Source organism: Protomyctophum bolini (genome assembly GCF_963924005.1).
Source record: "Protomyctophum bolini genome assembly, chromosome: 19".
NCBI lineage: Eukaryota > Metazoa > Chordata > Actinopteri > Myctophiformes > Myctophidae > Protomyctophum > Protomyctophum bolini.
This window is the reverse complement of record NC_137880.1, coordinates 3,001,036-3,028,375: the sequence shown is the minus strand read 5'-3', so window position 1 is coordinate 3,028,375 and position 27,340 is coordinate 3,001,036. Positions and strand designations below refer to the sequence as shown.

Here is a 27,340-nt window from a genome sequence, read left to right as displayed (position 1 = left end):
ACAGACAGACAGACAGACAGACAGACAGTGTGGGGTAGCCTACTTTAGCCACATTTATTTTTACAATTTATTTCAGTAAACCAAGATGGCACTTTTCAGCTGGCATCCAGCTTTTTTTTTATTCATTCATTGATTGATTGAAGTTTTTATTAACAGTTTGCAGAATTACAGTACATTTTCAAAGCACAACGCAATACAAACGACTTGAGTGGACGACCCAATGAAGCGCTAGTATACGCTCAAACAATCGCTTTTATTGTGCTGAGCCCAGTCGCGCACAGCGGAAGCAGCGTGCTGCTGGCGTGTGTGCGTTGTGTGTGTTGACTCGCCCGGCAGCAGCAAGCAAGCAGGTCAGGATAGATCCTCCATATTATTCCTGCTGCTGCTAGCTCCGTTCCAACCACACCGGCAAAAAAAAAAAAAAAAAAAAAAAACACCACCACCACACACACACACACACACACACACACACACAGTACTGCTGCCACTCCCGAATTCCTCCTGACTGCTGCTTTTCTTTGTGTTTCGGGACGAAAAGGACAGGGGACATTGTGGACACTTTCTAACGTTGACTTTCTAAGCATGACGAGGAGGATGAGGAGGGCGATGATGGACGTGATGGTGGACATCTGATCTCACTGGACTGGGCTGTGTGTGTGTGGGGAGGGAAAGAAGAATGATAATCCCATGGTGGCTCCACCAACAACCTGGGATCATCAGCCCAACACCACCACGTCCAGATCTGTGATCCTCGGGATTCAAAGACCAACAACGGGACGGAATCGGCAGTCGAGGCCTCGATCGCTGACTAGAATAACCGTGGAAATAAATCAGATCGGCTAGCAAACGGTGGAGGATGGACGGGAGGGATCGCAGATTTTTTTCCTCCATGGATTAAATAGGAAGCCAGCAGCTAGCCTAACTGCGGCTAGGCTAACTAACACAGCAGTATAAAGTTGTGTACTGTGTGGCTGTGGTTGGTGGGGATCGATCGCTGGTTTAAGGCTGGGTTGTGAAGCCAGTAGGACTTGTTAGAAAGGTCCTCTGACTCACTGACGTGGTGATTTATACAGTGTTTTCTTCTTTTTTGTTTTTAGGTATTGCGTTTTTTTTTCTTTTCTTATTTTCTTTGGAACACCCCCTGTACGGACTGCACGTCAACGAAAACGTAGCTTTGGGATCTATTAAATAAAATAAAAAATATATAAAGTTGACAAGATGTCAGCCAAGGTCCGCCTGAAGAAGTTGGAGTCTCTGCTCCTGGGAGGCACGCAGGAGAACCCCAGCTGCCTGAGCGTGGAGACTCTGTTGGACCTGCTCATCTGTCTGTTCAACGAGTGCTCCAACTCCCCCATGAAGAGGGAGAAGCACGTCCAAGACTTCCTGGAGTGGGGTGAGAGATTGCTCATTTTGTTATTGTTGTTGTTTCAGATTTTTGGGATATTTGGGATTTTGAAGGGATTGTAGCAGTGGTTCCCACTATAGGGGTCCTTGGCTTGAGGGAGTTCCAGGGGGTCCACCATGCTAAATTATAGTTGGGAATCAAATGGACTCTTTTGGGTCTGTACTCTGTAACTCTGAGAGTGTACACCATTTGTACACTCTCAGAGTTAACTTAAGTTTGATTTGACAATATAAATCGGGGGGTCCCAGAGATAGAAATGCCATTAAATGGGGGCACTGTAGACTAATTCACGTCAAACGGGGGGGGGTCCTTGAAATGAAAATATGTCCGAGAATCACTGCTAGAGCTGTAACAATATTCTTTCATGGGGGGTCCCCTGGCATACCTTTTTAAATGGGGGTCCGGCCCCCTTTTGAGATGCAGCATCTCATTTTCAAAGGGGGACCCTCCTCGCCCCTTAATTCGGGACCCCTTGGTTATACCTTTTCTGTATTTTGGGCGTCAAGGGCGCCCGTGCAACATGAACAAAATAAGTTACAGTATACTGTAAGGGTCCATTTTAAAGCCCCCCCCTCAATCAATCAACCAACCAACCAGGGGGTCTATAGCTGAGAGCAGGTCCATTTGGTTACAATTGTGTGCTCCCAGAGTTATGGGGCTCCTTATTGAACTGACAAAAAGATTGAGGAGCAAAAATGTTGGTCCATCGAAGCCCCTCACCACCTGTTTAGTGCACGGGCTTCTCCATGTCTGGCCCTTGGACCCACCCCTTCCCATCTAATATCAGTTCAATATTATGTCAAGGGTAGGAAGAGGAGGATGTTTAGGCCTGTCTGATTGACTTTTATACCACTTAAATGGTATAAAAGATTTGGTTTCTCCAGATTGGGGTGAATTGCCGATTTACGGTGAAGTGAGAATCGTCCGATTGATCAGAACGAACACCTCTATACCAATATAGAGGTCCCAACGAAAACACGTTTTGAAATGGGTCGTCCAAGAAGGCCTCATATACGTATATCATTTTTGGGGGTCCTTGACCTTGACATGAAAGGGTTTTAGTCGAGAACAACTGGTATAATCCTGTCTGGATGGATGTCTATACTGCAATTTGCAATACTATGTTAAATGTTAGAGTTGCGACATTGACAGCCCATATAACACCCAAGCAGAAAAGAGCTATCAGATTGCACATTAAACCATGCTTAACTCGCCAACATTGCAGCTGTGTACGGAAAGCTGGACTAATCCTCTTTCTGTCCTCAAAAGTATTTGTTTCATAAAAAAAATCACACTTGTGTGAAGTGAGGGTCCGCCATATAGACCTGTGTAACACCTGTTATGTGAGCTACTTTCTGTCAAGAGATTCCGTGCAGTGTGTGTGTGTGTGCGGCAGTGGTTCCCAAAGTGGGGTCCGGGGACACCCGCAGGGGGTCTTTGAAGGGGGTAAATCCAGGGGGTCCCAAATGTGCTAAATGATAGTTAGGAACCAAATGGACCCTTATGGGTCTGTAACTCTGAAACTCTCGGAATTAAGTTAACATTGCTTTTTCACAATATAAATCAGGGGTCCCAGAGATAGAAATACCATTAAATGGGGGTCTGACGTCTGTAGACTAGTATGCATCACTGCTAGAGCCGTAGAAGACTTCTCTTATGGGGAGGGGTCCCTGGAATATCTTTTCAAATGGGGGGCTAATGAGTGTCCATTTGGGGGTCCTTGACATGAAAAAGTTTGGGAACCACTGTCCTCCTAGTGTACCCTCACCAAATAACATGCAGTACTCCTGGTACAGTATATACAGTAAACTGCTTACCCCTGGTCAGTCCCCTGGGACGCCTGCTGGAGTCCGTTGCTCTCCCCAGGATCGGCTACTTTCACTCAGTTTGGGTCCCGGCAGGGAGAGACGTAAATATTTCTTTTTGGGGGTCACGACAACAAGAAAAAACGCTTTAGGAACCCGCCCGGTCTATAGTTCTGGTCTTGAATGGATGTTGGTTTTAATAATGTGCACAGTCAGTCTGCTGTGTACTGTGTTGTACGTGTGCATGGCATGTATGTGTGTGTTGTTGCATGTCCATGCATTGTCCAGTGGTTTGTGTTTGAGTGTTGTTGTTGTATTGTCCCGTGTTGCATTGTGGGTACATTCCTGCTGCCTATATGTAACGGGCTACATGGCGTAATAAGGTGCTGGTGATTTTCATTAACCCATTTAGGCCGAAATTAAAAAAGAAAAGATCCTGAAAAACCTCATGTTTCAGTATCAGTGCCAGTGGTTCTCAATATTTCATGTCAAGGACTCCAAAAATGATCTGTAATTGGCCGCCGACCCCATCTGAAAACATGTTCCAGGGACCCTCCAGAAGCAAATATTTGAGTTAAAGACTGAAACTCTTTGAAAGATTTGAGGCAATTCTTTTTTTCAAAAAAAGCAGACCTACAAGCTCGTAGCACGGCACTCGGTGCCGCGCTATGAGCTTGTAGATCTGCTATTTTTCAATAGCTAAAGTATAACATAATGCTTTAAAACACCACAAAATGGGTTAAGCATGCCCATGAGTTCAGTTCAACATCCCACATGCATGGGCCTATTCAGTATTTTAGCTGTGACGTGAGCGCCCCCCTCCTGAGATACTTCCGGGTCCTACTTTTGTGTCCCCATAGAGTTATACTGTGACGCTCCGTCTGACTAAATCTGAGACGAAAACAACCACGAAAGTCTAATTTTACCACTTTCTTCTTAACAACAAAGCTGCGCTGCTCTCCCAAATCTGGCTGTGACAGGCCGTCTGCCCCACATGGAATACTATCGCCATTTAATTTTATTGTCAACTAAAAAAGATTCAACATACTCAAGCCTGCACACATTCTAAATATGCCCCGAAATATTTTACTGATATTATTTTACCTTCAATAATAATGATAATAATAGTCTTTATTGTCTCCCCACATCATATATTATTGTTGTCATGGACACATTAATAATTCTACTCGAGTTGGAAGCATTAAGACCCATTTTAACCCTCAATGGCTTCCTTTCTGAAAAATAACGTCATTGTAAAAAGATTCTCGCGTTTAGATATTCTATTTACAATGAGATGCGGACGGGAGCTGGTGCCACTTGGACCCGGACGTAACGTAGCACTACAAAATGACGTCGAACTTAAATACTGAATAGTGTCACGTATTTGATTTATCAACAACATCGAACGAAAAGGTCTAGGGATCATGTGGCCGATGAGACATTTTCGCAGATATCAATATTGATTATTTGCAGGGTAATATCTGCCGATACCGATTCTGACCGATTCCGATATTATACAGAGGAATACTTTATTAACAGGCCCAAAGCCTGTTAATAAAGTATTCAATCACTCAATAAATGGCCTATACTCCATTTCCAAGTGTCTGTTTTCTCTACCAGTGATGTAAATAGGTTTTCAATGTAATGAGTCCCGGGATGCAGGGATGGAATTTTAGAGTGTTTAGAGTCCCAGGGACATTTTATGAGTCCCACTTCAACGACGTTAGGAGTCATATTTTTCATTTTTATTTTATTTTTTATTTACAAATTGCAGCATTTAATTCCCATTTTATATGGTTATAATTAGGTTGTATTCATGTAGAAAACAGAAGAATAAATTATTATTATAATATAACTAAAGCTATAGCAAAATAAACTAGAATAAAAAACAGTACAGTAGTGCATCCCGTGGATGCAGAGGTCGTTGGTTGATTGCGTCCCTTAACTCTAAACTGCGTGCTCTGCTCAACAGAATGACTACTGAAGGAGAACAAATGTAGAAATAATGTGGCTTTTGTTGTAGACTAGAGGTACTAGACACGTTTGATTTATATTGAACTCATTGATGACTTTTTTTTTTACATTAACCCATTTTGGCAGGAACCCCTTTTGGTGTTAGCATTATGCTATGCTTTAGCTATTGAAAAATGGCAGATCTACAAACTCATATGAGCTTGTAGGTCTGCTATGTTTTTAAAGTCGAAGAACGACTGACATAGAAACATAGCTTTTTCAGAAAACTGTCAGGATGTAGAAGACATTTTTAGAATCTGATCTCAGTTCAGAATGGGTTCAGAATCATTACAATAATCTGTATTATTTTGAGACCCTTCCGATACCGATATGGCCTATTCCGATTATGCTACCGATTAATCGTGCATCCCTAGCGATATTACCGATGTCGATATGATCTCATTCTGTATTAAAAAAAATATATATATAATAATTTTGTCCATTCTGAAATATACATGTAACAGTGTACTGTATATCGGCACTGCAGGCTTAGGCAAGTCATATTATTTAACTTTAATAATACCGTATATTTATTGTGAGCCTGTTGATCTGTTCAAGCTGTTGCTTTGGGCTCGTTTGTCAGATTTTTCGGGCAGAGGCCGATTTAATCAAATGACCAACTAGAATTGCCTGATACCGATATATTTTGCCGATTAATCTCTCATCACTAGCAAGTTCAGAACTTTATGTTTGGTGCACTAGATTTATGTCTCTGTTCGTAGTGTTGTTTTCGTCGACTAACACTATGAAAGAAAGAAACGAGAGAATGGGTTGGATGCCACTTAACACCCACGCGCCTTCTAATGAGTGCAAAATCTGTCTTGGAAGAGCCACCCATCGACTAATCTAATATACGGCAACCTTCCCCCGTGTTTCTTCACTGGTCCGATCCAGAAGAACACAGTTTGCCGGCCACTGCTATACAGAGCCGACGATGAGGTTATATCTTCCCTCCTTCTCTGGAGTCCTGCCTCAAAGCAGACCAGGGGTAGAAAGCTGTCGTTCCCTGGGTTCCCTATAGCGTTCCATCGCTATAGGGGACACATGCTTCAGTAGGCAGGAACTGGGGGTGGCAATGAAGGACCGGGAAGTCTGGCGTATAGCATTGTGGAATCCATGATCTCGACCGCGGTCGAAAAATGATGATGATGAACACTATGACGAGACATTTTCGTCGACTACCTTTTTTCACGGACAAAAACTACATAAAGACTACCGGTAAATCTAAAATAGCCGATCTAAAAGCTCACAACGCGTCGCAGTGCGACGCGTTGTGAGCTTTTAGATCGGCTATTTTCAGCAAGCGTAAAATCAGCCATTACGACTAAAATATGTGACTAAAACTAAAATCTAATTTTGCTGCCAAAAACAACACTGCTCACAAGCTCACAACACGTCGCTTCGTGAGATTTGTCGTACATCGGCTATTTTCACTACTTTTTCAAGATTTGTTAGACTAATTCATGGAATGTCTTTTTTTTCCTCCTCCTTTTTGGTTTCTTCATGAACTGGAAATCATTGTTGCTGCATTTTGTTTTTTAATCCATGGTGCTTTTTTGGGAATGACGTTGAAAGAGCAATTTACCCCATTTGTGATCGGCACTTTACCCTATCTGGAGAAACCGATCTTTTACACCATTTAAGTGGTATAAAATGTCAATCGGATTTATAGAACATAACATCATTTAGCATTTTTGTGACGGGCCTAAACATTCTCCCCTTCCTCCGCACACACACAGGAACAGTTTTGATCGGGATCGTCCCCCCCCCCCCCCCCAAAAGCTTCCCTAATATTGCAAATGTTTTGAAACAAAAATATTTAAACGAAATGTAACCCAATGAAATAAATGAATATTATAATGAATAATGAAACCCACACATGTTTATTTCCCCACAGACTGTGCAGTGCTGAGTCTGGGGTTGGCGTCCTTTAGCTCCCTTTGACCCCATTCTGAACGGGAACCTCCTTTTGCTGTTTTTTAAGCATTATGTTATACTTTAGCTATTGAAAAATCGCAGATCTACAAGCTCGTAGGGTACCGCGCTACGAGCTTGCAGGTCTGCTATTTTTGAAAAACGTCAAAAGTCTTTCAATGTATATTCTTTCAGAGCGAACGTTTTTTTTTAACTCAAATCTTCTTCTGAGAGGGGGGTCCCTGGAACAACATATTTTCAGATGGGGGTCGGTGGCCGATTTACATATCATTTTTGGGGTCCTTGACATGAAATATTGAGCATCACTGATGGGTATACACACAGGTATTTCAGAAAACTTGTCAGGATTTAGAAAACATTTTTTTAATTTTGACGTCATGGGTTAACGATTCCTATAGACAAATCCACAGAGGGGTGCCCTGGGAGCGGCGGCCATTACTGAGGTGTAATCCATGGAGCAGGTGCTCGCGTATAGGCCAGGTGTGGCTAATCAGTGCTGCTGTGCTTAACACATTTTGTACATAACACGTCCTGAAACGTCATAAGGATTGGAACCGAGAGGTGCCTTAGACGTCTGTGGACGTCCTAGCGACGTCCAAACGACGCGGGGCGAGATAATAATATTCAGAATAATTACTTCTTTTTTTTTTGGCATTTCGCTTTTCGCTTGCCGTATGCTAACGCTCTGTGAAACTATTAGCTTGTCATTGACTCCCATGTTAGCGCGGCGGAAAGAATGACTCGTATCTCCTCATCCAGGGCGCTCTCCGTGGTGATGAATGGATCGATATGCTGGCGCTGCGTTTCTGCTCCTCATCCGTCTCTCCCGCAAAATATGAACTCTTTTTGTAGCGTATATAAATATATTAAGATGATCGGAGATTGTGATGGCACTTTGTCAGTCAACTTTTTTAAGAAAGTATTTCCGGTTCATGGCTTTCAAAATGGAAGCGATCACTACTCTGGCGATTACTCCGGCGCAAGCAACGCCTTTATTTTGATGCAGTTCCGGTACTAAATGTGTTAATGGTACACCTCAGTAATGGCCGCACCCAGGCAACCCTCTGTGGATTTGTCTATATATTCCTTTTTTATTTTTTCTTTGTGTGTGTGTGTGTTTGTTCTTTCCATTCGTACGCTCTCAGAGTTATAGACCTGGCTGTAAGGGTCCATTTAAAGCCCTCAATCAAGTTAACCAACCAGGGGGTTTAGCTGAGAGCCTTACGGCTCCTTGAACCGACACAAATGTACGTCTGAGAGGCTACAAATTGCACCAAATGGAATTGCAGATCTACAATTGCAACGTTGCAATTTGTTCGTTGCAATCGGTGCCGCCGCTATGAGCTTGTAGATCTGCTATTTTTTCCAATAGCTAAAGTATCACATAATGCTTTAAAACACCAAAAAGGGGTTAAAATAAAGTAAGTCTCGTAAAGGCTCTACAAAGCGGTGTGCGGATGTTCTTCCTCTTCCTTGATGGTCCTTGGGATTAACCCATTTTGGGCGGGAACCCCTTTTGGTGTTAGCATCATGTTATGCTTTAGCTATTGAAAAATAGCAGATCTTCGAGCTCAAAGCGCGCCACCGAGTGGCGCGCTTTGAGCTTGTAGGTCTGCTATTTAAAAAAAAATCGAAGAACGACTGACATAGAAACATAGCTTTTTCAGAAAACTGTCAGGATGTAGAAGACATTTTTAGAATCTGATCTCAGGTCAAAATTAACTTTTTTTTCCTCCTCGAACAACCGGTATTGCAATTAGACGGGAAGTCCATTGTGATCGGATAAAACCGGTTCACGGACTTCCTAAATGTGATGGAATGGAATGGAACCCATTCTGGTTCCTCCATGATGTTGGATCCGGCTCCTCCGGTTCTGCCGGTTCTGGAATTCAGTGTTGATTTTTTGTCACATCACTTTCTTTTTTCTTCGTTTTTAGTCATCACATTTTAGTCACCTGAAATGTAATATCATACGATTTTTGGTCGACTAAAATCTACAGTTGATTTTGTTGAGACAAATGCATTTTGTGCCGGTGCCTTGATGGGCGTCATAAATGCCTGGTTTTACACTTATAGTTGCTGAAAATAGCAGATCTGTAGATCTGCTATTTTCAGCACGCAACCGCGCACAAGGACTTGTCTTTTAGTTCTTACTGGATCTCTTGTCCACTATAGCCAGACATTGTAGTCTAGTTTTTATTTCTTGACAAGATTTTAGTCATCGATTTTTTTTCTGTCATAGTTTTAGCTGACGAAACCAACACTATTCCAGATCCCAACCCTACCATGAAAAATGGAGCCCCATTTAACACATTTAGACAGTTTTTTTTTTAAAACCCATGTTTCTATGTCAGTCGTTCTCATACATTTTCATGTCAAGGACCCCCAAAAATATCTGTATTTGGCTGCCGGCCCCCTTATCTGAAAATATGTAGTTCCAGGGACACACCCCCCCAGAAGCAAAGATTTTAGTTAAAAAACGTTCGCTCTGAAATAATATATATTCAAAGATTTGCACCACATTTTCACCACACATTGCCAGTGGGCCTAATCATGGTAATAATCCCCTCACCTGTGCAATTTCCAGCCTCTGCCTCAGCCAATTGATTGCCACGGCAACCCCACACCTGACAATTGATTAGCCTACTTAACCAGTCCACTTTTCACAGTCAGGCAGTTTGCCCTCTTCACACACAGGCAGATACAGACATCTCCATGTGGGACACAGACGGACAGTTAAAACGGGTGCTGTGACGAGTTGACAACGGGTACTATTAGGTTCCCAAGTTGCATCGTTCTCAAGTAGGCCAGTGGCCGACGGGCACGTATATACAGGTCTAGTTATCCCCTCTCGGAACCCTCCGTAAAGTCTCTGACATTTGGATGTTACTTTAAGTAAGGTTCCTATGCATTTATTCCACGCGTTATGGTACACAGACGTACATACCCTCCGTGCAGGCCGTGCTGCGGCCTTTTGGTGGTGGTGAGATGTTTCAAAAGAAGCATAAATCGGCTATAGGAGACAACGGAAACGTGAGAGAAATTTTCATTTGGCTTTGTTTGACCGTTTTGACTCCTCTGAAATTCTCTCTTCCTTCCTTCCTTCCTTGACTTCCTTATTGACTTCCCATTGTACCGCCTCCCGCACCGGGACTGGCTAGTGTCTGTGTACCATAACGCGTGGAATAAATGCATAGGGACCCGTCGTAAAGTAACATCCAAATGTCAGAAACTTTACGGAGGGTTCCGAGAGGGGCTAAGGTCTAGTATAGATAATGACAGCCATGGATATGTATTACTGCCGGTTTACTATCCTATACCAGGACTTCTGGTACCTCTTGTTTTATCTACCTACCAGGACCTCTAGTACCGCTGGCTTTATCTACCTACCAGGACCTCTAGTACCGCTGGTTTTATCTACCTACCAGCCAGGACCTCTAGTACTGCTGGTTTTATCTACCTACCAGGACCTCTAGTACTGCTGGTTTTATCTACCTACCAGGACCTCTAGTACCGCTGGCTTTATCTACCTACCAGGACCTCTAGTACCGCTGGCTTTATCTACCTACCAGGACCTCTAGTACCGCTGGTTTTATCTACCTACCAGCCAGGACCTCTAGTACTGCTGGTTTTATCTACCTACCAGGACCTCTAGTACTGCTGGTTTTATCTACCTACCAGGACCTCTAGTACCGCTGGCTTTATCTACCTACCAGGACCTCTAGTACCGCTGGCTTTATCTACCTACCAGGACCTCTAGTACCGCTGGTTTTATTTACCTACCAGCCAGGACCTCTAGTACTGCTGGTTTTATCTACCTACCAGGACCTCTAGTACTGCTGGTTTTATCTACCTACCAGGACCTCTAGTACCGCTGGCTTTATCTACCTACCAGGACCTCTAGTACTGCTGGTTTTATCGACCTACCAGGACATACCTATGTTTCTATGTCAGTGGTGCTCAATATTTCATGTCAAGGACCCCAAAAATTATATGTAATTGGCCACCGACCCCCATCTGAAAATATGTTGTTCCAGGGACCCCCCCCCCCCACCCCCCCCAGAAGCAAAGATTTGAGTTATAAACGTTCGCTCTGAAAGAATATATATTCAAAGATTTGCGCGACATTTTCACAATTTGCAGCTTGCAGGTATGAGCTAGCGGGTAAATGGGGCTGGTCAAGGTCTCGGGTTCCATCTCCGATATTTAAGAGGTTAATTAATACCAACTCCGCTATAGTTTACCAACTCCCAATAGTTTTAATTTAGTTTCAGTCACATTTTAGTCACCTGGAATGTTTTAGTGTTAGTCTAGTTTTAGTCGACTAAATATCATAAGATTTTAGTGGACTAAATCTAGAGCTGGTTTAGTCGACTAAAATGTATTTTGGTGGGCCTCGATGCCACCGTAATGGCTGATCTGTAGATCGGCTATTTTCAGCACGCAACCAAGTGTCAAATGACTTATACTGGATCTCTTGTCCACTATAGTCCCTTCCTAACATTTTAGGAATTGTCAGTAGTTTTAGTCCTCATAGCTTAGTTCTCATTTAGTTTCCATTTAGTTTTCGTCAGTGAAAAAAGGTAGTCGACGAACATTTTTCGTCTTAGTTTTAGTCGACGATATCAACACTTATGCTAGAATATTTGTTTCCATTAGGACAGACTGAAAATGAGTGTTATACTTGGCACTGTGAGCTTGTAGATTTGCTATTTTTTGGTGAAGAGACTTGGGACTTGTCGCCCCTTTAATCCGTAAACTTTCTTTGCCATTTTATTTTTTTACTATTTAGATTTTTTTTTTTTATTGTTCAACTAGTCGAACTATTAACTATAAAGTTATTAAAATAGTAAACAAAATAATGGGGGCCTTGTGGGGTACTGTAGGCTGAAAAATAATGCACCAAGTACGGTTTCAAGTGGGGACATCGATACATTCTAAATATAGTATTCTGAGGCACCACTGGACCTTTGGTGTTTTAAACATTATGTCTTATAATGTAGCTATTGCTAAATAGCAGATCTACAAGCTCATTGCGCGCCACCGAGTGGCCAGCTACGAGCTTGTAGGTCTGCTATTTTTGAAAAATCGCGAAAATGTGCCTCAAATCTTTGAATATATATATCTTTCAGATATTCTGGGAGGGGGGTCCCTGGAACAACATATTTTCAGATGGGGGGTCGGAGGCATATTAGTATTACATATAATAGTTGGGATCCTTGACATGAAATATAGAGTTTTTTTCAGAAAAAAATGCATTTAAAAATGGGTGTGACGTGGCTATATGCCGCTTTCTCTCCTCCACGTCATCAGTGCCCTGGTCGGAATAACAGGGCATAATAATAATAAAGGAACTGGTCGGAATAACGTGTTCCTTCCGCGCGCTATAGAGCGCCGAAGTCCCCTCGATTCCCCTGATTCACGGGAAAGTGATTTATTTCTCTATGATGGAGAATAACATGGGGGTCATCTTGAAATCTTTTCATATAGGCATCGTGGTCCAAAAATAAACAAGCTGTCTATGGCGTTTGTTTATTGTCAGGGGAGGTGTCTCTGTATCGTTTGCGACAGTCAGTCACTCATATATTACGGTATGATACAGTCCGTTTCTAGTGAAAATGTAACTAATTCAGTAGCAGTGACAATAGCGTCTTCTCTCGGTCAGTTGATTCTTCATATCCATGTGAGTGAGACGGCTGGGATGATTTTGTTTATTTTTCAAACACAGTTCTTAATATGAGGCGATCTAAAACCCCCTATGGATGGATGGATTACAATACAAATAAAAAAGTACACGAACCTGTGGATTTGCGCCCTCTACCGATATTGACGTCAGACTTCGGTGCTCTATACGACCAACAACAGGGGAAACCCCCCCCCCCCCTGTCAGGTGAATAGAATGTACTTGGACTCCTCATGCACAGAAGGAAGCACGAGGTTCAGTCCGCTGTCTTATTTAGAAGGCACATTTGTATATACAATCGTCCTCGGGTCTCTAAATGGGCTTATAGATAATTGACACTGGGTGAAGAAATGGGTTGCAAAATCGTGGGATGAAATTTATATATATATATATAAAAAAAAAGGGCACCCTACACAGGGTGACACGACGACGCCCACTATTTGGAAGCTCCTGATGTAGGACAATCACATGGACGGAGGAGCCTGGAGATCAGTCAGCCCCCCACTCACACAGTCTATAAATGCAGCATGAACACGCTCCCTGGCGGTTTGGTGCCCTTGCTTTGTGTCCTAGTTTAGAGCGTTCCTCTCTCTCTCTCTCTCTCTCTGTCGCTGCAGAGGTGAATGAACGCACGCTGCATATTCGCTCCCCTTATCAGCCCCTGCACTGTGACTAGAGAGAGAGACACAGACACGTGTGTGTGTGTGTGTGTGTGTGTGTGCGTGTGCGTGCGCAAGACTCGTGCTATAACTGCTCTGTTTACGTTGTGTCAAAGTGATAGTTCCGTTTTTGAGGAAGTGGAGTGATGGCTCCTCTGATTGCGGTGAGCCCACCTTATATGCATATATTTTTCTCTCTTTTCAGTATTATCAAGGCCTGTCACAATTTTAATTACATAATTACCTGGATTATTATCTTTTTTTGTTTGTTTGTTACATTCATGGCAATGTAAACTACACACAACCCAATCCTTTACGACGGAATTTAATCATTAAGACCCGAAACACCATCCGTGTCACCTTAGCTATTGGCTAACTTTTAACTATTGAAAAATAGCAGACCTGCAAGCTCATAGCGTGGCACGCTATGAGCTTGTAGGTCTGCTATTTTTTGATAAATCTTAAAAAAATGTGGCACAAATCTTTGAATGTACATAGCGAACGTTTTTAACTCATAGTGGTCCCTTGGGTCCCTGGAACAACATGTTTTCAGATGGGGCGGCCAAATGCATATAATTCTATAGGGGTCCTTGACATGAAATAGTTTGAGCACCGCTGACATAGAAACATGAGCTTTTTCAGAAAACTGTCAGGATTTGTAAGTCACTTGTAGAATCTGGTCTCATGTCTTAAATGGGTTTTTTATAAATCATTAATCAGTTATTGTTTTATCGTCCCTGAAAACGTAACAAAAAGCTGTAGATGATCATAAGATTATCATCTTTTTTTGTCTCCCGGATTTAACCCATTCAGGACGGGTCGGGAACCCCTTTTTGGTGTTCTAAGCATTATGTTATACTTTAGCTATTGGAAAATAGCAGATCTACGAAGCTTGAAAATGTGGTGAGAATCTTTGAATATATATTATTATTTCATTATTTCACGGTTTTAACTCAGAACCAATTTACATTTAATTTTGGGTGTCCTTGACATGAAGTTAGTTTGAGAACCACTGATAGAGAAACACACCATTTGTAAAAATCGTCCTCTGGTCTAAATGGATTTTAACCCACTCTGAACGGGAACCCATTTTGGTGTTGGCATCATGTTATGCTTTAGCTATTGAAAAATAGCAGATCTACAAGCTCATAGCGCGCCACTCGGTGGCGCGCTATGAGCTTGTAGATGACTGTGCTTGTGTAGACTGAGCTTGTGGGTCTGCTATTTTTGAAAAATCGAAGAGCGACTGACATTTTTAGAATCTGATCTCGGGTCATATAATGGGTTAATCAGACCAGTGTGTGTCCAGTGGAAACCTCGTATGAATCTGACTGATCTCAGGTCAGAATGGGTTAAAAGCCGGAATCACTTCAGAACGTGATGCTTTGCACTAATGTAACCCAGCAGCAGGAGGAGGAAGGGAGGAACGCAGAGGTATTAGGAGTCTTGTTTGGACACGAATGGATTCAATGATTCCTGCAAAACGTTGTTCAGGCGATAACAGGGCCCCGGTCTTATCCTTTTATCCCTGCATTCTGGACGGGAACCATAAAGCATTATGTTATACTTGATTTATTGAGCTTGTAGGTCTGCTATTTTTTTTGAAAAATTGTGAAAATGTGACTCAAATATTTGGGGGGCCCGGGGAGGGGGAATTAATAAACTTCAGTGCACAATGCAAGGAATAAATGCATTCGCCATGTATCCGAAGGAAGTCTGATCCAATCACTTTTTAGATTTCTCCAGTTTAACCCTGAGTTTTAAGTTTTGTTGTGTTCAAGATCTGATTTTAGGCATGTTTAAGCCTCCAGGAAAATCCGCGTTGAGGTTCTTAATCCACTGTTTTTCATTAAAACGTCTTTGTCCTAAAACTGTCCAGTTGGGATTGTGTTGAAGTCCAGCGCATTTTAGAGCTTCAATGCCGTGAGCCATGAAATGTTGCACAAATCTTGTGGTTGTCTTTTTGGCATTGTTAATATTGTATCTGTGTCGTCCCAGCCTAGTACCTATTGTTTTACCCGTTTCTCCCTGGAACAACATATTTACAGATGGGGGGGGGAGTCGGCGGCATATTACATATAATTTTTAGCGGTCCTTAACATGAAATATTGAGAACCACTGATACAGAAACATGAGGTTTTTTCAGAAAAAAATAAAATAAAATCTTTTTATAATTTCAACGTCGGGCCTAAATGGGTTTATTGGCTTCTTGATAGGGCTGTTAAAACATTGGCATCAATCAATCATTACACAACACAAAGGCGTTGACCTTTGGCGTTCCCGCGGTGGTGCAACGTAATTGAGAATGTTTATACCATAGACTGTAAAAAATATGGACAAAGCGTTCCGCGGGTCTAACATGAACTTAAAATGAAGCCTGTCAGTCCTTGCAATGGAAGTCGCCATCTTTCAAGATCCGTTTTGGCCCAGTTCAGGCCAGCTGGCCCATTGGCTGGCCCAGACAACGAGGCGGGACTTCCCCCCCCTTCTTCTTCGTTGGTTTTTATTTTGACTCGAGTGGGAGGGGGATCCCTATCATAGACTGTAACGGTATAGCCACGCCCCTCAGAACATGCACGACTTTATGGTCATTTTTTTTATAAATGGGACCATAATTTTCCAAAAAGAATATTATGACATTAGAAATGAGACTTTAAACTAGTGACTGAAAGCAAAAAGTATTCATGACCATGTTTATTAAGGTAATACAGTCTAGGTGAAGTTGGGCCAAAATACATGGACTTCTATGGGTTTTTCTGGGTCCAGTGACAGCGCCACAACAGGCCATTATATGAACTTTCATTTCCTTAGTGGCTTCACAAAATATCCGTCTGACTGCCCCCCTGGTTTATACCCAAGTGCTGTTATTTAACCCATTTTAGACCCGAGAAAAGATTCTCTACAAAATGTCTTCTAAAACCGTGACGGTTTTCTGAAAAACTGTTTCTATGTCATTTTCACGGTTTTTCGTGAAAATGACATAGAAACGCGGCACCGAGTGCCGCGCTATGAACTTGTAGGTCTGCTATTTTTGGGGAAAAAATCGTGAGCTTGTATATCTGCTATTTTTCAATAGCTAAAGTATTCTCTAACTATTTCATGTCGACTTGTCAAGGACCCCAGAAAATATATGACTTTGGCCACCGGCCCCCCATCTGAAAATATGTTGTTCCAACTTCCAAGGACCCCTCAGAAGCAAATATTTGACTTAAAAACGTTACATATATATTCAATTTGCGCCGCATTTTCAAGACTTTTCCAAAAAAATAGCAGACCTACAAACTCATAGAATGTGCTTTTACTTGAGCATTTAAATACTATTTTGAAAGATTACGTCATACATATGCGGCAGCCGAGGCTATGGGGTTTGTTTAGAGCCCTTAGTTCTGACGTCTATTGTCTATTGACTTTGATGTTTGTTTGGGGCACTGTGAAGTCTATATGGACTTCTAAATCGGTTTTCTGGAACACCGATGTTTCTATATCAGTGGTGCTCAATATTTCATGTCAAGGACCCCAAAAATGATATGTATTTGGCCACTGACCCCCATCTGAAAATATGTTGTTTCAGGGACCCCCCCCCCCCAGAAGCAAATAATTTAGTTGAAAAACATTCCCTGAAAGAATATATATTCAAAGATTTGTGCTCACATTTTCAAAAATAGCAGACCTACAAGTTCATAGTGCGGCGCTATGAGCTTGGACCCCCCTCGCTAGCATACAAAAGTCTAAAAACAAAGGCTTTTTTAACACAAGTGTGATTCTTTGATACTCTTTGGCAGCGGTTCTCAATTAGTCGTTAGTGGTCCTCGAGGGGGTTCCAGGTGGTCCCCCAGCTAAATGATTGGAGAGCCAATAAGGTGACCTTATTAGATTATTTCCTTTTTTACCAGATGGGCGACCCATTTTGGTTTCATTTTTTACATCTGCAGTATGACTTAAGTTAATTTACAAGAAGGTAGATAACGTAGAATAATTGTTATGTTATAATAATCATTTCTTCTTCTGTTTTCTACATGAATGTAACCACATTATAACCATATAATATGCAACGGGAGTTAAATGCTGCAAATTGTAAAAAATGGCTAAATATGACTTCTAACGTCGTTGAAGTGGGACTCATCAAATGTCCCTGGGACTCCTCTAAAATACCACCCCTGCATCCCGGGACTCATTACATTGAAAACCTATTTTACATCACTGAATATTTTGCCTGTTATCTCTGTTTCCACATCAATGCAGCATGGAATTGTGAACTTTGTCACTTTACTGTTATCTGGGGTCCCCCCCCCGCCACACACACACACACACACACACACACACACACACACACACACACACACACACACACACACACACACACACACACACACACACACTCAAAAAATAAATACATGAATAAATACAATCGTGTGGAGACACCCCCGAGTCCGACCTCCTTTTTAGGCAACCACTTGCCTATGCTAATATGTGTTGATTTAGTCGACTAAAACTATGACGGAAAATGTTCGTCAACTACCTTTTTTTCGCGGATGAAAACTAAATGAAAACTAAGCTATGGTGACTGAAAGTAAAACTAAATCTATTGGCAATTTCGTCAACAAATAAAAAGTCCCCTGAAATGTTAGGAGGGACTAGTGGACAAGAGATCCAGCATAAGTCATTTTACACATCGGCTATTTTCAGCAAGTGTAAAATCGGTCATCACGACGACATCGAGGCCCGCCAAAATACATTTCAGTCGACTAAATCAACTGTAGATTTAGTCGAGTAAAATCTTATGCCTAAAACTCGAAGCTAAGACATTCCTACAGTGACTAAAATGTGGCAAAGACGTTAGGACTCTCTCGAAAACGAGATACTCTATCTCAATGGAGGTATTCGTTCCTAAATAAAGTATTTCAAACAAGAAAATAAAGGAAAACTATTCAAAAGACTATAATGGCTAAAGCTACAAATCCAAAATGGCTGCCCAAAGACAACAGTGATGCTAATAGTGGTAGTGTTGTTGGTTCTCTGTGTATTCTGCATTAGGAGGCTATATGGCTTTCTCTAGGGTGTGTCCTGTTGGCCTGGTATTTTGGGTTTCTGCGTTGACGCTTTTCATGTGTACATGTCAACTCATGCTGGTCAGTGTACTGGCTCGACCGGTCTGTCTGTCTGTCTGTCTGTCTGTCTGCCTGTCTGTATCTGTCTGTCTGTCTGTCTGGACTCCTGGATATTATGGCATATATATATATATATATATATATATATATATATATATATATATATATGCAGCATATATTCCGCATTATACTAGCTATATATTGGCACAGTAGGTTCATTAGACCCCCACCCCCCCAAAAAAGAAAAAATCGATATCCCGATATCGAAGGTATGTTTAAATAACTTAAGACATGCAAGCCACAGGCTTTTACCCTAGACTAGACTTGTCTTCTACCAGGAATGTACACACACACACACACACACACACACACACACAGGCATGCAGAGAGAGACGCTGTCCTACAGAAACAAACAAAACTTCGATCATGAATCTGTCTGTCTGTCTGTCTGTCTGTCTGTCTGTCTGTCTGTCTGTCTGTCTGTCTGTCTGTCTCTTGTGAGGGACATGTGTGCCAGTTTGATTCCTATACCTCACTTGTGTGTGTGTGTGTGTGTGTGTGTGCGCGTTGTGCACACCGAAATAGCAGATATCTCACAACGTTGTGAGCTACAGTATACCACATTAAAAGGACAAAAAAATTATCTAATTGCTTTCCCAAAATGGGGATTATGGATGTCCTTCGCGGGTGCGTGCGTGCGTGGGTGCGTGCGTGCGTGGGTGTGTGCATGCGTGGGTGGGTGCGTGCGTGCGTGGGTTGGTGCATGCGTGGGTGGGTGCGTGCGTGCGTGCGTCATGATTTTAAACTGCTCCGTTGTAACTACCACCGTTAATGCAGTGGGTGCAGATTGAACTCATTTAGACCTGAGGACGATTATACTTTGCAGAAATCTTATCAAATTGGCCGCTGACCCCCCCTGTCTGAAAATATGTTGTTCCAGGCTTGTAATACCGGTATGCATGTATAGGCTACATGTTTTTGCTAGACGAATGGTATACATTTATTTATGCTCCTTTTTTAAAAGACAAACTAAAAAGCAACATTTAACAATATATAAATAAATTGTTGTAGCCTTAATCATCAATAAACAACGCATCGCATCTGTATGATGCATGCATCTGCGCGTCTACAGTACAGAGATCCGCCGGTTCTAGTCCAAAACATAAATAAGTCCAGTCCAGATCTGAGCAACCTATACCTATAAAGCCACTGGACGCATGGGCTAAGCCTTTTTTTTAAATTTATTATTCGTGTTCTGTTTGTTGACTTTTCGCTGACGAGAAAACCCTCAAACATCGATAGCACATGGCTAACTTGATAGCCGTAAGCCGTGCCAGTGTGGGGAGATGGAGGAGGAGGAGGAAGCGGCAGCGGCTGTGAACGTTCTCCCTCCAGGTCAAATGGCCAATAATGGATTTAATAATGCCAAGTATAGGTCTCTGCATTGATACGGTCGACATGTTGTGTTAATCTCACTCGCTTACGGTTTGACTACCGCAAAGCTACCGTTGTAGCCAACTAGCCATTGCAGTACAACAGAAAACTTTGGGACATTGAGGGGGCAGAAAACAGTGCCTGAGCGCTGTTCATGCAGCCTGGAGTATGTGACAAGCTGAATAACAGCAATTTTAGGCATGTGTGCAACTGTTTTAAAGTATTGTACAGTGACAACTAGAGTCTCTGTAATGTCTATGTTGTACTATTACTAAAAACGATCTAAAATAAATGGATTTAAGATCAGAACACGCATTTATTATTATGCAAATTAACCAGGAAGCTGATAAGCATACTCGGATATTTCTTAACGGTCGGCTAACGGGCTAGCCGGTTACCCCCTGACATCCCTAGTTTCCAGTCAGTTGATGGTCTGTTGTTGTGTTTCCAGTCAGTTGATGATGGTCTGTTGTTGTGTTTCCAGTCGTTTGATGGTCTGTTGTTGTGTTTCTAGTCAGTTGACGATGGTCTGTTGTGTTTCCAGTCAGTTGATGCTCTGTTGTTGTGTTTCCAGTCAGTTGATGATGGTCTGTTGTGTTTCCAGTCAGTTGATGATGGTCTGTTGTTGTGTTTCCAGTCAGTTGATAATGGTCTGTTGTTGTGTTTCCAGTCGATGCTCTGTTGTGTTTCCAGTCAGTTGATGATGGTCTGTTGTTGTGTTTCCAGTCAGTTGACGATGGTCTGTTGTTGTGTTTCCAGTCAGTTGATGCTCTGTTGTTGTGTTTCCAGTCAGTTGATGATGGTCTGTTTTTGTGTTTCCTGTCAGTTGATGGTCTGTTGTTGTTTCCAGTCAGTTGATGATGGTCTGTTGTTGTGTTTCCAGTCAGTTGACGATGGTCTGTTGTTGTGTTTCCAGTCAGTTGATGCTCTGTTGTTGTGTTTCCAGTCAGTTGATGATGGTCTGTTTTTGTGTTTCCTGTCAGTTGATGGTCTGTTGTTGTTTCCAGTCAGTTGATGATGGTCTGTTGTTGTGTTTCCAGTCAGTTCATGATGGTCTGTTGTTGTGTTTCCAGTCAGTTGATGATGGTCTTTTGTTGTGTTTCCAGTCAGACCCTTCACCACCACGGTCAAAGAGATGCGGCTCCACCGAGACGACTTCGAGATGCTGAAGGTGATTGGCCGAGGAGCCTTCGGAGAGGTGAGACCTGTCTGTCTGTCTGTCTGTCTGTCTGTCTGTCTGTCTGTCTGTCTGTCTGTCTCTGTCTCTGTCTCTGTCTCTGTCTCTGTTTCTGTCTCTCCTCCCCTCCCCTCCGTGAATGTTGGTCTATGTCTGGAATGTAGCAAGCATTTCTTTGCATTGCTGCAGCACGTGTGTGTGTGTGTGTGTGTGTGTGTGTGTGTGTGTTGACCTGACTCAGCAGGACACAAATATGCGGTGTATTTGCTTTGACAAAACACTCACACACACACACACACACACACACACACACACACACACCTATTCCATTCTACCCCAATACACACACACACGCACACATACACAATGTGTATCATTGTGGCAATTTAAAAACGGCAACTATTTGACAAGAACCTTTGCAATGTGCTTGAACTATCACTTTACATGTGGTTTAAGTTATGTTTTTGGTTCCCCCCTTTGTGATATTCCAGTAACGGTGTTAAATGGCTCTATGTTGTGACAGTAATCATTGCTATAGAGTGTGTGTTCAGTAACGGTGTTAAATAGCTCTATATGTTATTGTGACAGTAATCATTGCTAAAGAGCGTTGCAGGAAATAGTTCCCCATTAATTTTCCCCATAGGCTTTTCATGAAGTATTTATTTAAACCATTTTGAACGGGTACCCCTTTTGGTGTTTTAAGCATTATGTTATACTTTAGCTATTGAAAAAATAGCAGATCTACAAGCCCACAGAGTGGCGCGCTATGAGATTGTAGGTCTGCTATTTTTGAAAAATCATGAAAATGTGGGGCAAATCTTTGAATATATTCTTTCAGAGCGGCGAACGTTTTTAACTCAAATCTTTGCTTCGGGGGGGAGGGTCCCTGGAACAACATATTTTCAGATGGGGGTCGGAGGGCAATTTCATAACATTTCTGGGGTTCTTGCTTAGAGTACAGAGACGGCACCCGGAGGAAACCCTGAGGAGAAATGGACATAGTGGCCGAATTTGGTATTGCAGCGCTGGGCCCAAACACATGGACGCGCTGGTCCGTTGACTATCATTGTGCAACGTTCACGATGACGCGTGAACGCTGTTTCATACGTGAACGCACGTGAACGCGTGCAATGATAGTCAAACGGCAGCGCGTTCCTGTGTTTGGGCCCAATCCATCCCACAATGCACTCTGTTCCTACTCGGAAGGAGGAGTGAAATCGCCTCATGCGCTTTAGAGCAACTTAATGCAAGTGGATGGGAGGAGAACTCGGGTGCCGTCTCTATTCATATATATACTCTAAGGGTTCTTGACATGAAATAGTTTGAGCACAACTGACATAGAAACAGGACAAACACAGGATTTAGAAGATTATTTTTTGATTTTCGACGTCGTGCCTAAATGGGTTGAAGACGTTTGATCGGCTTCATTTTGATCGTATTCTAAATCCAATTCTGTCTGTCTTCCTCGTTTCATCACTTCCTGTTTCACTCGTTTATCCTGTATCCTTCTCCTGTCTCTGTTCTCCCTCCTGATTGGATGAGATTGGTATCCCTCCGACCTGAGAATGCGTCGGCTGTTTATCGACCCATTTAGACCTGAGACCAGTTTTTGTTTCTTTGTCACTGTTAACCCATTTTGGGCGGGATGTTGGCATTATGTTATGCTTTAGCTATTGAAAAATAGCAGATCTACAAGCTCATAGCGCGCCCCCGAGTGGCGCGCTTACGAGCTTGTAGGGCTGCTATTTTTGAAAAATCGAAGAACGACTGACATGGAAACATAGCTTTTTCAGAAAACTGTCAGGATGTAGAAGACATTTTTAGAATCTGATCTCAGGTCAGAATGGGTTCATGTAATTGGCCGCCGACCCCTGTCTGATAATGTTGTTCCAGGGACCCCCCCGGAAGCAAAGATTTGAGTCAAAACATTTGCTGTGAAAGAATATATATATATATATATATATATATATATATATATATTATTCACAGATTTGCGACACATTTTCACGATTTCTTTCCCCCCCAAAAAAATAGCAGATCTACAAGCTTATGGGCCGATCTGCGAGGTGCCGCATGTGTATATGCTATAGCATGAGTCCTGTGTGTGTGTGTGTGTGTGTGTGTGTGTGTGTGTGTGTGTGTGTGTGTGTGTGTGTGTGTGTGTGTGTGTGTGTGTGTGTGTGTGTGTGTGTGTGTGTGTGTGTGTGTGTGTGTGTGTGTGTGTGTGTGTGTGTGTGTGTGTGTCGCGCGCGCGATTGGTTACAACAAGTGAACAGGAAGTTGGGTCAGGGCAGAGGCTGGATTCCCGGGAAGTCTAACAGGAAATACCTGATACCTGAGCCAGACAGGAAGTAATGACCAAAAATAGACCCCCCCCCAACTAGTCTCCGGTAGCCCAGCCAGTGTTGATTTCGTCGACTAAAACTATAAGATAAAAATTGTTCGTCGACTGCCTCTTTTTTTTTCACTGACGAAAACTAAACCGAAAATAAAATGTTAGGAAGGGACTAGGGGGTGCATACTTAGTTTAGACTAGTATAAGTCATTCTTACAATTGGTTGCATGCGGAAAATGGCTGATCTACAAGCTCACCGAGCTTGTAGATCGGCTATTTTCAGCAAGTGTAAAAAACACAGTCATTACGACGGCACCAAGAACCGGCAAAACACATTTTAAAAAGGACTAAAATCCTGTGATATTTAGTCGACTAAAACTAGACCAACACTAAGAGATTCCGAGTGACTACAATGTGACTAAAACTATAAATGAAAACTATTCAAGAGACTATGACTAAAACTAAAATCAAAATGTGCTGCCAAAAACAACGCTGGTATAGCCCAGACAACTATTCCACAATAACCGCCTATATACAGTCTGGGAACTATACCCAAACATCCGAGTAAAGGAAGAATCTGCCATTTCCGTTTCACGGAAATATATTTGAACATTTCTTCAGAGCTTATACTTTGCTCAACCTTTTTCATGTCAAGGACCCCCAGAATTATCTGTGTCTGTACGAGCTCGTAGCGCGGCACTACGAGCATAATGTTCTTAACATTATTATGTTATAATTTAGCTATTGAAAAGAAGAAAATGTGACTCAAATCTTTGGATATATATTGTTACAGAGTGAACATTTTATAACTCAATTCTTTCTCTCATTCTTTCTCTCGTTCACTCTTTTCACACGGACAATTATACATGCGGTGATGTAGCATGTTCATTTGCTTAACCCATTTAGACCTGAGCTCCATTCTACAAAGGCCTTCTAAATCCCGACAGTTTTCTGAAAAACCCCATGTTTCTGTGGCAGTGGTTCTCAAACTATTTCATGTCGAGGGACCCCCAGAATTATCTGTATTTGGCCACAGACCCCAATCTCAAAATATGTTGTTCCAGCGTCCGTCCCCCCCCTCACCCCAGAAGCAAAGAGTTGAGTTAAAAAACGTTTGCTCTGAAAGAATATATATTCAAAGATTTGCGCCACATTTTCGCGATTAAAAGAAATAAACAGCAGACCTACAAGCTCGTAGCGCGGCACTCGGTGCCGCGCTACGAGCTTGTAGATCTGCTAATTTTTCAACAGCTAAAGTATAACATAATGCTCCCAGAACGGGTTAACGCACGTCTTAACGAGCGCCGTGCATGTCGTTGAGTGTCAGTCGACTTCCTGGCCTGACTTCTGAACAGGAAGTTCCATGGACGGCGTGCGCGTCTCCAGCGGAGCGGCAGGAAGTGTTTTTCCAGATAAGCGTAGCTTGTAGCATTTCCTGTTTATGACCAGTGGGCGTAAAGTAACTTCTAAAAGTACATTTACTCTTCTAGGCGGTGCGTGTGGCATGAAAAGGCTAATGGTGTTTTGTTTCAAACATAATAATGAACATATCTAGAGTATTTCCAATTTCCAGTACTTTTACTTCTACTCCACTACATGTCTGAGGCAAATGTACTTTTACTCCTCTACAGTTATTTAAAACTTTTATGTAGTGGCTAATCAACACCATTAACAATAAAACTTAAAAGCCACTAAAAGCACTGGGCAGCGAATCGTTCGGTAGGGAATAAGACCATTGTCCAGTCAGGGCAGCCACATTTGATGTTGTTTTTATTTGCTTCTCCAGACAGATAGTAGTATGAGGTACAAGATGTCAAAGTGCTCTCCCTATAAGCTGCTGGTAAAAAAAAAACATGGACCTTCCCAGTGCTCTCTGACTCCCTGTGTGCTCTCTTCATTAAATAGACTCAGCTGTGAACTGCCCATCACCTTCAAAACAAAAGCTCTAGCTGCAACAGAAATAATGGCTGTAAACAAACCAAATTAAGCAAAGCAAATTAAACTAAAAATAAGAAATGCATTAAATATATAACAAATACTGAAATAGCAAATTACTGAATATAGCTCCCACACTTTAGTTACTATAGTTACTTTGTTGATTTGGATTTATTATCACAAAACATTAGGGGTGTTATGTAACGATTAACGATACATTTTAACATATACGATACGTATCATCACGATACACGGTTGACGATACGATACACGGACGATATTGGTTCGATCCGATGCGATTTAAATTATTTAAAATCGATACAGTAACTACTCAGCAAATAGCATTAAATATGTGTGAAACTTGCGGATAGTGCAGGGTTTTTTTTTTTAAGGGAAATGTTTATTTTTGTGGATATAGATAAGTAAACACAGACGTAGTGATTCTCTGGCAAATTGATGGACATTGTATTTGAATATGGACACCTTTGGACAATCCCACGCTTTGACATGAACACAGAGAATACACACATAATTACAAAACATGCATGAACCACTTCAGCTCTATATGCATTTCAGCCATTTGAAAATAGCCAATCTTCAAGCTCCCAAGGTGAGCTTGTAGATTGGCTATTTTCAGTAGTTTTGGGTCCCGGGCGAATATCTAATTTCGGTTTTGGGTCAACGGGCTGAAAAGTTTGAGAACCACTGGTCTAGTCGACTAAAATCTACAGTTGATTTAGTCGACTAACATGTGTTTTTTGGCGGGCCTTGATTGCGTCCTAAAGCATGACTTTAGGACGTAGGAATTGTATTTTCGTCTTGTCTATTTGTACTTGTTGACGGAATTGACAGTATATTTAGTCACGTGTGTGTGTGTGTGTGTGTGTGTGTGTGTGTGTGTGTGTGTGTGTGTGTGTGTGTGTGTGTGTGTGTGTGTGTGTGTGTGTGTGCGCGCGCGTATGCACATACGTGGGGGTGGGTGTTTGAGGGCGTGCTTAGTCATCCTGGCTCTGAGTCAGAATCAGGGCAGCCTTAATGGAGGGGGAGAGAGAGAGAGAGAGAGTGGGAGAGAGAGAGACTGTTGTGGGAGAGAGAGAGAGTGTTGTTGTGGCAACCAGGTATGGTTGTTGTGACACACCTCTTCTTTGGCAGAGAAATGGTCCACACACACACACACACACACACACACACACACACACACATGCACGATCAGACTTGCTTTGACCGGGGCAGAAGGGATTTAGAAATGACAGCAGCCTATTTGTGTCTGAATTGAAATTAAAATGATGATTAAAGTAGTCGGAGCCCAGAGCATGCAGCTATGGATGAAATACAGGCTCTCAGTACGTTTTAAACAGCGGGCGACCAACGGCGAGCGTCGCTTGAATTTCACTGGCTATCGCCCACTATACCGCCGGGCGACGTCGCCCAAAGATGCATTTTTTTATCTTTTCGGCCGACGTTCCCCGGCCCAATTTTTGACCATCGCCTGTTCGCCTGCTATCGCCTCTAATCGCAAGTAGTTGCCAGTATAGGGTCCCATTATATTATTCCCACTTCCGGAAAATTCGCCTGGCTGTCGGCCGCTGTTAAAACGTACTGTAAATGTTTCAGCATGGCCCTTAAAGATGGAGTGCCGTCGACGGACATTCTCCGTCTTAGTTTTAGTCGACAAAAACAACTCTGCCTCCATGCTAGTTCCAATGCTACGGTTAGCAGGTTAGCGTCCTCCGTGCTAGTTCCATGCTAAGGTTAGCAGGTTAGCGTCCTCCGTGCTATAGTTCCATGCTACGGTTAGCAGGTTAGCGTCCTCCGCGCTAGTTCCATGCTACGGTTATGAGGTTAGCGTCC

At 42.4% G+C, this 27,340-nt stretch overlaps 1 protein-coding gene across 1 annotated transcript in view; it reads left to right on the top strand.

The window, feature by feature from the left end:
• The first annotated feature begins 345 nt into the window (after positions 1-345).
• The window catches only part of cdc42bpb (CDC42 binding protein kinase beta (DMPK-like)), an 80,281-nt gene continuing 53,286 nt past the window's right edge, over positions 346-27,340 (top strand). Inside the window, exons 1-2 of the mRNA XM_080790499.1 lie at positions 346-1,393; positions 21,149-21,243. Coding sequence (XP_080646625.1) covers positions 1,219-1,393; positions 21,149-21,243 — 270 coding nt within the window. The 5' untranslated portion in view covers positions 346-1,218. The remainder of the gene's footprint in view (positions 1,394-21,148; positions 21,244-27,340) is intronic.